Below are 10,316 nucleotides of genomic sequence, written 5' to 3'. Positions count from 1 at the left end.
AGTCATTTGAAAGCAGTGGAGGTGCGACGCATAAGTGTTTCAGAATATGGGCTAAACTACAGTGGCACACTCGCTTGAACCCCCTTGCATGAAGTTAGCTCGTGGAATGTTGACCGTGTATTATTCAGTGTTCGTTGATCCTGAGCCAGCGAGAGGCAATGCATTAGATATTGCGTTGTTAAATTTACACATCATTACACTGGCACTGGCACGAATTCCTTAACCTTCATGGCGGTGACAGACAAGAGCCGGGGAGGAATGCTATGGCTAATTGAACGGTCACGTGTCATTCATTTTGCGGATTGTTATGCAAACCTGTACGTGATTCCTATAACTTCAGTGGATTATAGTTTCTAAATATGTGATGAATATTCATGCAAAGATTAACAGTTTTAAAGGACAGAAAGAAACTAAACAGAGTAATATGTAATTGCTGGATTCAAGGTAGCACGGTTGGAGGGAGTACGATGATGAACAAACTAGCGTGGGGAAGGGAGGGTGAGGGAGGCAAGTGTGGCGGGGATGGTGGTCAGGGTCGGGAGTGGGAATAATGTCATGGAGGGATGCGAACAGGGACAAGATTGGTGACGGGAAGAATAAGATTTGCTTGGGGCTGAGGGAGATAATGTATATGGGTCAGGCTGCTGGAGTATGTATCCTGGGTGGTGCTATGCGGGGAAGGGGAAACCAGACTAGCTGCTGCTGAGGGAGGGTAGATAAGTGTGTGTGTGTGTGTGTGTGTGTGTGTGTGTTCATATTCCTCGCACATAAGGCAAGCGTGATCGGTTAAAGAAGAGATGAAACGTATCGTGCGCTTCCGAATTCCTAAACGTCTTTCTCATAACAAGAAGTCTCCCGATATTCACCTCGCCGATCGGAACATTCGCCTCTTGACCATGGCAGAGGCAGGCGCGGAGGCACTGGCCAATCACCGCTTACGTCCGACTTGGCACGAGCGTTGGCCCAAATGGTTGACGTTCCGTACCCCTCCCCAGCTCCGCACCCTCCGCCCCGTGCCCCAGGTGAGCGGGCCGGCGCTACCACCTGAGCTGGCACTCTGATCCTGGCTCAGTCTGATTCCCCCCGTGAGCGTAACGCAAGGAGAAGCTGTGAGGGACCTGGTGGGTGTAGCGGCGCCGCTGTGGCAGTGTGATGGTGCAGTGAGTCGCGTCGCCAGTCATGGGCAACAAACAGGGCCAGGAGCTCTCGCCCGAGGAGAAACAGAAACTAAAGGACGAGAAGGAACGTGAAAAAAGGCAATTAAAGGAGGAAAAAGAGCGTAAAAAGCTTGAAAAGAAGGAAGAGAAACGGCGTAAAAAGAAAAAGAAGAGAAAGGAATATCATGGAGGAAGTGCATTCTCGGAACGAGGTGACGATGACGACGACGAGAGCATCAGCAGCTCCGCCTGGTCGGAAAAAAGTGTAGGCTCGGCTCCGGGGTCATGGTACCACTCGGCCTCGGAGCCTTCTTCCAAGCGATCATCCATCTACCTCCCAGCGTCGGCAGGTCCTGGCTACTACCAGCACGAGTGTTGGTACCAAGGCTACGAGGACAGCAGCTCGGAAAAGTCCAAGTCGCCATCCCGGACATCGAGCATGAAGGACACGCTCAACCTGCGAGCCGCGTCCCTGGAGCGCTACCCATTGGGTGTGCCCACCGGGGAGCCCATCGAGCCTCTACACAAGGCAGGCTCGCTAGACTTCCCCTCGGCCGTCGCCCACAAGAAGGATCGGGCAAGACGCGCCGGATCCAACGAGGAGACTGCTCTCATCGCCGCCCGATACGAAGAAACGATCCGCCTCTCTCGGGATCACCTGGAGAGAACCTCGGCTGAACGCGTCGCCCGTAGTGAAAGGATTTTGACCCAACGAGCATCCCCAGAGGACTGGTCCCTTCCAGCGGACCGCGCCTCCCCCACTGACAAGCCCCTTCAGACTGACCGTGTCACCCTGATGGAGCGCGCCCTACCCCGGGACCGTGCTCCCGTGAGGGACCACGCCCCGGTGGCGGAAAGAACACCTCTGTCAGACCGAGACTCCTCCGGTGACCGAGGGCCAGCGGCGGGTCCACATCCCGTGGCTGGACACTCCGTGATAACCCGCGCCTCGCTCACCTCCCCCTCCCACTACCCGGCTGAGGAAGAGTCCGCTCGAGGAGAGAAACGCAAGTTCCCCCTGCCCGCCCACGGACTGCTTTCTAGGGAGGAAGGCGCGGCAATCTCTGAGGCTAAGCGGCAATCTCTCGACTACACCTCCGACCACACCTCCGTCACCGGCTCCGTCTACTACTCGGCGGACGAGGGCGGCTCCCTCACTGGCTCCGTCTACTACAGTGCCACGTCTGGCTCGGAGCTGGAAGACCACACCGATGATGACATTCTCGGCAAAGGTAACGTACGTGTGTGTGTGTGTGTGTGTGTGTGTGTGTGTGTGTGTGTGTGTGTGTGTGTGCGTGCGCGCGCGTGCGTGCGTGCGTGCGTGCGCGCGCGTGTGCGCGCTCGCGCGCGCGCGTTGAGGAGGGAGGAGGGGGCTGCGCTGAACCTGACGGCCGGCCCACTCAGCTGGCGGGGGATGCCTGGGGTGGGGGGTGCCTTTCAAGGTATATTTTTCGCCCGTTGACACAGTCGCGGGAAGCACGTCTGAAATAACCACAGTGCGTTATAAATATAGAGGAAAGGTCAGAACTGAACGAACAGAGGCGGTGCGGTTGAGGAGTGACCCAGTAGCAGTAACATGACGGAAATTCCCTCTCTCATTCCTTAGTCACCCTTCACTTCCTCTTCCCTCTCCCCCATCCTTCACTTCTCCCTCCTCCCCACCCTCCCTCTTAGACCTGTCTCTTCACACATGTCACCAATGGCGGGACGTGTGATGCTGGGACACAAAGTCTCTTGTACACTCATCCACACATTTTCAGCCGTGGGAAGTGACGTGAAGGAGACATCGAGGCGGTGAATTACAGCTAATTTCGTTTATATCTTTATTATTTTACATACCACCTACAAAGACATTTTCTACCCAGTTAGTAGGTGAAAATGTGAGTTGTAATATACATAATGCGAATTGTAGTCAAATGTGGACGAAATTGATTATAAGTGTCGTAGAAATAAGTCTTGCTGCCTCGTGGTGGTGGCTGAGGTACTGGTGCTGATGCCTTGAGCGCCAGGTATCAGTTGCTGCTCGGGAGGTTCACTGCAGAGCTGTGATGACCGTAAGAGAGGCGACTAGGTGGGGAAAAAAATGCCAAAGTTCTCGCAGACGACCGTGGATGTGCGAGTGGCTGAGGAAACACAGACTGTCAATGTGAGGGAAGGAAGGAAGGGGAAGAAGTAGTTGACTGATTGGTTCTTGGCACTGCAGTTAAGTTTCACATAGGGAGGGATGCAAATAGGGAAAGGGAAGGAAAAAATGCTAGATGAACCTGGAGTGAAGGAGGGAAGGTGTTGATCAAAGAAGGTTGGGAGTGAGGGAAAAAGGAAGAGAAGTTGACTGATTTTTGGCACTGCAGCTAAATTTTCAAATGAAAAGAGGTAGAAAGAGAAAAGGAAATTGTTAACCACGCAAGGGAACTAGTAGTAAGGGAAGAAGGTTGGAGGTGATGGAGAGAAGGATGGGAAGAAGAAACTGATTAATTCTTGGTACCACAGTGAAACTTTCATATATGGAGGGATATACACAAAAAAAGGAAGGTGTTAGCCATACAAGAGAACCAGGAGTGAGAAAGGGGTGTTTATCTTAGAAGGAAGAATAAGAACATAACATAAGAAATAAGGGAAGCTGCAAGAAGCGACAAGGCTTACACGTGGCAGTCCCTGTATGAAATATAACTACCTATTTCCACCTATCATCCCCATCCATAAAGCCGTCTAATCTTCTCTTAAAGCTCCCTAATGTCCTAGCACTAACAACATGATTAATGAGCCCGTTCCACTCATCTACCACTCTTATTTGAGAACCAATTTCTTCCTATCTCTTTCCTAAACCTAAATTTTTGAAGCTTAAACCCATTATTTTTTGTTCTATCCTGGTTGCTGATCCAGAGAATGTTGCTTACATCCCCCATGTTATACCCCTTATACCACTTAAAGACTTCTACCAGTTCCCCTCTTAACCTGCGTCTCTCTAAAGAATGTAAATTTAACGGGGGTGAGGAGACAACAAAGGGAAGAAAATGAATGATAGAATGATAGAAATGGGAAAAAAAGGAAGTTTAAGCAGGTGTTGGTGCTAATTATAGAGGGAAGAGGATTGGGTGTATAGGAATGAAGAAAAGAAGACAGTGACTAATTGATTTTAAGCACTACAGACAAACTTTCAAATGGAGAGGGAGAGAAATAAGAAAAGGGAGAGGGAGAGAAATAGGAAAAGGGAAGTGTTAGCTAAGCAGGAGTGAGGGAGAGGTGTTGATCATAGAGGGAAGAGGGTTGGGAGTGATGGAGGCAGAAGTGGAGGCAGGGAGGGAATGAAGACCAAGGCAGGCGGCCAAGGATGCTGACATAACATTTCTTACTTGAAAATGATCCTACCTCGGAACATTTCTCGCCTTTGACCCTCAAAACACTCTCCCTTAAGCACTGGCCCACTTTCTCTCTCTCTCTCTCTCTCTCTCTCTCTCTCTCTCTCTCTCTCTCTCTCTCTCTCTCTCTCTCTCTTTCTCTCTCTCTCCTAACTAAAAATATAGTGATTATATTTCTTGCGTGTGTACTTTGACAGGTTGACTGGGAAGCAGAGTGAGATTTTTATTTATTTATTTATTTTATTTATTTAATTATTTATTTTTTTTTTGTGGAAGGGACACCGGCCAAGGACATCAAATATCCAATAAAAAAAAATGCCCACTGAAATGCCAGTCCCATAAAAGGGTCCATAGCGGTAGTAAAAAATTTAAGGATAAGTGTCTTGAAACCTCCCTCTTGAAGGAATTCAAGTCATAGGAAGGTGGAAATACAGAAGCAGGCAGGGAGCTCCAGAGTTTACCAGAGAACGGGATGAATGACTGAGAAAACTGGTTAACTCTTGCATTAGAGGGGTGGACAGAATAAGCGTGAGAGAAAGAAGAAAGTCTTGTGCAGCGAGGCCGCGGGAGGAGAGGAGGCATGCAGTCAGCAAGATCAGAAGAGCAGTTAGCATGAAAATAGCGGTAGAAGATAACTAGAGATGTAACATTGCGGCGATAAGAAAGAGAGTGAAGACAGTCAGTCAGAGGAGAGGAGTTGATGAGATGAAAAGCTGTTGAGAAAAACTGGCGGAGACGTTTCAGAACGCCTGAATTCATAAAAGCTGTTTTAGCTAGAGATAAGATGTGAAGTTTAGATTATATGAAAAGGACAGACCGATTATGTTCAGTGTAGAAGAGGAGGGGGGGCAGTCATAAAAGCCATTTATTTGTTTTTGTCTTGTATATGCATTCCCTTTATATCTGACTTCGTATACACACACACACACACACACACACACACACACACACACACACACACACACACACACACACACACACACACACTTCCTACCTTTCACATTACGTCACTTTCTCCAGTTGTATTAGTACGTTTCTTCATAGCCTTCGCCCTCCTCGTACGTCTCTTCATAGCCTTCGCCCTCCTCGTACGTCTCTTCATAGCCTTCGCCCTCCTCGTACGTCTCTTCATAGCCTTCGCCCTCGTATGTCTCTTCATAGCCTTCGCCCTCCTCGTACGTCTCTTCATAGCCTTCGCCCTCCTCGTACGTCTCTTCATAGCCTTCGCCCCCCTCGTATGTCTCTTCATAGTCTTCGTCCTCCTCGTACGTCTCTTCATTGTCATCTGAGTCTCGATCGTTCACCTCGCGGGGCTTAAGGGCATGTTTATGAAGTCTGCCCGTCATTACCACCATGACCACCAACACTCCGCAAACCAGCAGCAGGAACAAGCACCGCGTCCTCGCCATACCTGTGTGTGGCGGTCTCTTGATGCTGGTGAGATGCGTGCGAGCTGGGAGGACAATTCAATGCACGTACAGGTGTGCCGCAGCCAGGTGATAATGCGTTGTGCCGGCAGTTAATAATTGGAATATTCACGTGGCTGACTTTAGCTGCTGTTACAAGAATGTTTTCCCCGTGAGGAGTTAACGAGTGACGGTGAAAAGTAAATGTGTGTGTACTGAAGGGTAACCAACGCACTAGTCCCTCGCCTCTTCAGCTGCAGGGCAAAGAGCAACAGACCAAAAAACAAGATGAGAGCAGGTGGTTAGAGTAGCACCTGCGTCACAGTAACAGGTGTTTCCGTGCACGTGTGATGTAAATGTTTTTTTTCTTCTTGTGTGGGAGGACGGTCAAGGATACAACAATGGAGGAATAAAGCCTGCCAAGAATTGCTGCTCCCTGAGAAAAGCTTAACAGAAGAATGATTTTTAGATCAGAAGTCAGTTTATATCTGGATGTGTTTTGATACTTCCTTAAAATAGTTGAAGTCATTGGAACGGAAAAAAACAGAAACTGACTGTTAGTTTCAGAGTTTAACAGTGCAAGGGACGAAAGACTGAAGATACTGGTAACTTTTGTATAAGTGAGATGGACAGACTAGGCGCCGGTGTTTATCGGGTGCAAAAATATGATTTTTCGTGTTTTTTTTTTTTTCTTTAGTGATTTGTGTTATTTTCTCTTCATCCTCCCTCATTCGTAATATTCTACTACCTGCTTTAAGACTCACCTTGATGCTGGAGGTCAGAAGACTTTCATTTCGTCGGGTAGATATAAGTTATCATGGGTTGAATGAGTAAAAGGAGGTATGAGAGGAGGAGGGGGAGGAGTATGATGAATATTTTAAGGGAGATGAGGGAAAGAAATTAGTTGAGGTGAAGGAATATTTGAAGAGAGGAAGAAGGAAGGAGTTGAAGAGGAGGAGGAGGAGATAGAATATTTAAAGGAAGATAAGGCGAAGGAAGAAGTTGAGGAGAGGAGGAGAGATATTTAAGATAAGAGAGAATGAGACAGGTTTCCTCCGCGCCAAACGGCAAGTGTAAGAGCAGCAGCCATAGAGGGTAAACATTTATGCCAAGGGAGAAGGGGGTGGGCGTCGAGGGAAGCTGTCAGTCTGCCGCCCAAGGAAGGGAATAGAAACAGACTGCCTCCCATCCCCACTCCCTTTACCTTGAACCTAGCTTGCCCCGTCTGTCTCTTGTTTCTCACTCTATCCTGTTGCAATATAGCTACATGTAAGAGATATTATTTATTATTGTTCGCCGTAAAGTTGTTTCGATGTTGTTATGGGTCGCGTGACGGAAAATCTAAGAAAGGAAGGAAGGTAGGAAAAGAAAAAAATGCTAACGTGACGGTGTCTTTATGAAGTATGGCATTATGGTGATCGGAAAATAAGGTAAAAGAAAGGGAAATAAGTTGAAAGGAAAGAAAAAAAAAACTAGGATTTGTTGTTTCTCGCTCTGTGCAGACGAAACGCGAATGAAAAAAAGCCTTCTACTTGGATCCGTGAGGGAACATTACTCCTCTCATGACGTCACCAACACACCAGCTGTGGATGAGCTTTGAACATACTACTAGCTTGGGAATGGTAGTAGTGGAAACTCTAAACATTAATGAACGAAATATAAACTCCATGAATAAATGAACGAAGCATGAATTATTACGTTATTTATATGTAAAGTGCTCTACCCCGACCCCCACACACCCACACATACACACACAAACCTGGGACGAAATACGAAAGTGCCTTAGTATGCAACATGCTAAATATATTATGTTATCAGATCCCTTAATCAACTGAGTATTTATGCCGTACAACATCCTAAGCAAGGAAGCTCAATGAAACGCTGCTTAATGATGAAGTCACCAGAATACCAGAGTGGGAGCTTAGGGAATGGGGACGAGAAATGCAAGTGAGGGGGGATTTATCTGCTCTACCTGGTGATTTTTGGTTATTTAATTCATACATAGTGGAAATAGAGGTGTAGTTTCACGGAGGGACAGGCTGTGTTGACCTTGCGGCTTCTTGCAGCTTCCATTATGTTCTTATGATCTTATGCAGATATCACAGTTTCTTACCGTCAAATTTTGTAGAGAGAGAGAGAGAGAGAGAGAGAGAGTTATTGTTGGCTTTTTGCAGCTTCTCTTATGTTTCTATGCTTTTATGCAGTTATCAGTTTTATCCCTGCCGCTAAAACTTTATAGAGTGAGTGAGAGGGAAGGTGATGGAGAGGGAATAGGCTGTACGGGTGTCACTTCACCTTGGCTGGCGTTCAAACCCGGGACAGATAGGAAGGGCTGTCTGGTAGCATCGCCGGCCGCTCTTCGTCTCTGCCTCCCTACCAGTGCTTGCATATCAAGGGAATGTAGGTAACTTTGGTTGAATGTTAGGGATATATTAATGGGAGGGAAGACATTTGAGTATAAGAAATAGATAAATAAATACAAGTAATAAATAAATAAAAGTAAGGAGATTTCAAAGCGTATGTTTTTAAGTCCTTGTGTTTTGAGGGAGTTATGTTACGTGCTCTTAGGCAAGACTGTGGTGACTCACATGGTGAATCACGTGATGGTGGTGGTCCAAGTATTGATGATGGTGATGGTGTTTGTGGTGTATGAGGCGCGCTAAAGGTGACAGAAGTAGTGGGGGCTCAGATTCTGCTTCTCCATCATCACCATCACCAATTAACGTTACTTGGTGATGTTGTCATGCATGGTTTTCAATGGTTTCTCTTTCTCACTTCCTTATTGTCTTCTTCTTCTTCTTCTTCTTCTTCTTCTTCTTCTTCTTCTTCTTCTTCTTCTTCTTCTTCTTCTTCTTCTTCTTCTTCTTCTTCTTCTTCTTCTTCTTCTTCTTCTTCTTCTTCTTCTTCTTCTTCTTCTTCTTCTTCTTCTTCTTCTTCTTCTTCTTCTTCTTCTTCTTCTTCTTCTTCTTCTTCTTCTTCTTCTTCTTCTTCTTCTTCTTCTTCTTCTTCTTCTTCTTCTTCTTCTTCTTCTTCTTCTTCTTCTTCTTCTTCTTCTTCTTCTTCTTCTTCTTCTTCTTCTTCTTCTTCTTCTTCTTCTTCTTCTTCTTCTTCTTCTTCTTCTTCTACCACCACCACAGTTGGGCGCGATAACTAAAAAAAAATTATCACGATAACCGCTACATTTATAATAACCTTATTGGCGATAACCGATAATCAGTAACTGGCGATAAATGTATCGCCCGATAATGATATTGATATAAAAAAAAAAAAAATCGATAAATCCAGATTTTTATTTTCATCTATCTTAGAAAACTGAAAAATCTTTAAAAAATTCAAATTTAATGTTTATCCTGTCTCTTCACTAATGAAAAAGTACTGTTTTAAGAGAATTAACTACATTTGATTTTAAAAGTTTAAAAACTTCAACATGCTCATGTTCCAAAAACTAAAAGGATCGATTATCGCTAGTTTGGAACCAAAAGTATCGGCGATACCGATGAAATGATAACGCGGGAAAAATAATATTTGGATAACCGATAACACGATATTGTTATCGCAATAAGTTATCGCGGCAATTGATAATGATAACGCCTTCCTGTGACTACTAATATTACTACTGCTACTTCTTTTGCTTCTGGTTTAATGTGGTAAAAAATGTCTTCTCTTTCAGTTGAACTAATTTATCACGAACGATTCATCAGCAGTGTGTGTGTGTGTGTGTATGTATGTATATGTATGTATATCTTAATTTCTCATAATGTGCAGTTGACTTTAATTGAGGATAATATCAAAGTAAATTGAAATAATGCGACCGCACGCGCGCGCACACACACACACACACACACACACACACACACACACACACACACACACACACACACACACACACGTACAGTACGTTCCTTTCCTTCCCATATCGTAACACTCATCGAACGCTTCACCTCGCGTATGTGTGTATGTGTGTGTGTTATGTCGCCCCCAAATCCACCTCGTCGGGTGTACCTGGCGGGCTCAAGGTAGCGGATATAACTCTTGGGCAGACAGCCAGGCAACCTGCCTTCCTGCATCCTGAACCTCCCTTACTCCTCCTCCTCCTCCTCCTCCTCATCATCATCATCATCATCCTCATCATCATCATCATCATCATTTGTTGTTGTTGTTGTTCTTCCTTTTCTTCCTCTCCCCCTTTCTTTTTCTTTTTTCTAGTTTTCATTAATTTTTTTATTCTTTTGTCGTCTTCCTTCTCTTTTCCATCATCCTTTTCTTCTTCTTCTTTTTCTTCTTCTTCTTCTTCCTTATTGTTATTATTATTTCTCTTTCTTGTCCCTTTTCCTCCTCACTCATTCTTTCTCGTTTTTGTCATGTTCATTGTCTTTTATCTCTTTGTCCTCTGT

The 10,316-nt window shown here is 45.6% G+C and overlaps 2 protein-coding genes across 2 annotated transcripts in view; one reads left to right on the top strand and one right to left on the bottom strand.

The window, feature by feature from the left end:
• The first annotated feature begins 933 nt into the window (after nt 1-933).
• Nucleotides 934-10,316, top strand: part of LOC135112521 (titin homolog) — a 111,425-nt gene continuing 102,042 nt past the window's right edge. The window contains exon 1 of the mRNA XM_064026936.1: nt 934-2,389. Coding sequence (XP_063883006.1) covers nt 1,180-2,389 — 1,210 coding nt within the window. The 5' untranslated portion in view covers nt 934-1,179. The remainder of the gene's footprint in view (nt 2,390-10,316) is intronic.
• Nucleotides 2,968-6,209, bottom strand: LOC135112916 (uncharacterized). The gene is made up of 2 exons (XM_064027873.1): nt 5,511-6,209; nt 2,968-3,280 (listed from the first exon to the last, which is right to left on the bottom strand). The coding sequence occupies exon 1, from the start codon at nt 5,923-5,925 to the stop codon at nt 5,542-5,544; it is 384 nt and encodes a 127-aa protein (XP_063883943.1). The 5' UTR covers nt 5,926-6,209; the 3' UTR covers nt 2,968-3,280; nt 5,511-5,541.

This window comes from Scylla paramamosain, chromosome 24 (genome assembly GCF_035594125.1).
Source record: "Scylla paramamosain isolate STU-SP2022 chromosome 24, ASM3559412v1, whole genome shotgun sequence".
In the NCBI taxonomy this organism is placed as follows: Eukaryota; Metazoa; Arthropoda; class Malacostraca; order Decapoda; family Portunidae; genus Scylla; species Scylla paramamosain.
This window is presented reverse-complemented; position numbering and strand designations above follow the sequence as displayed.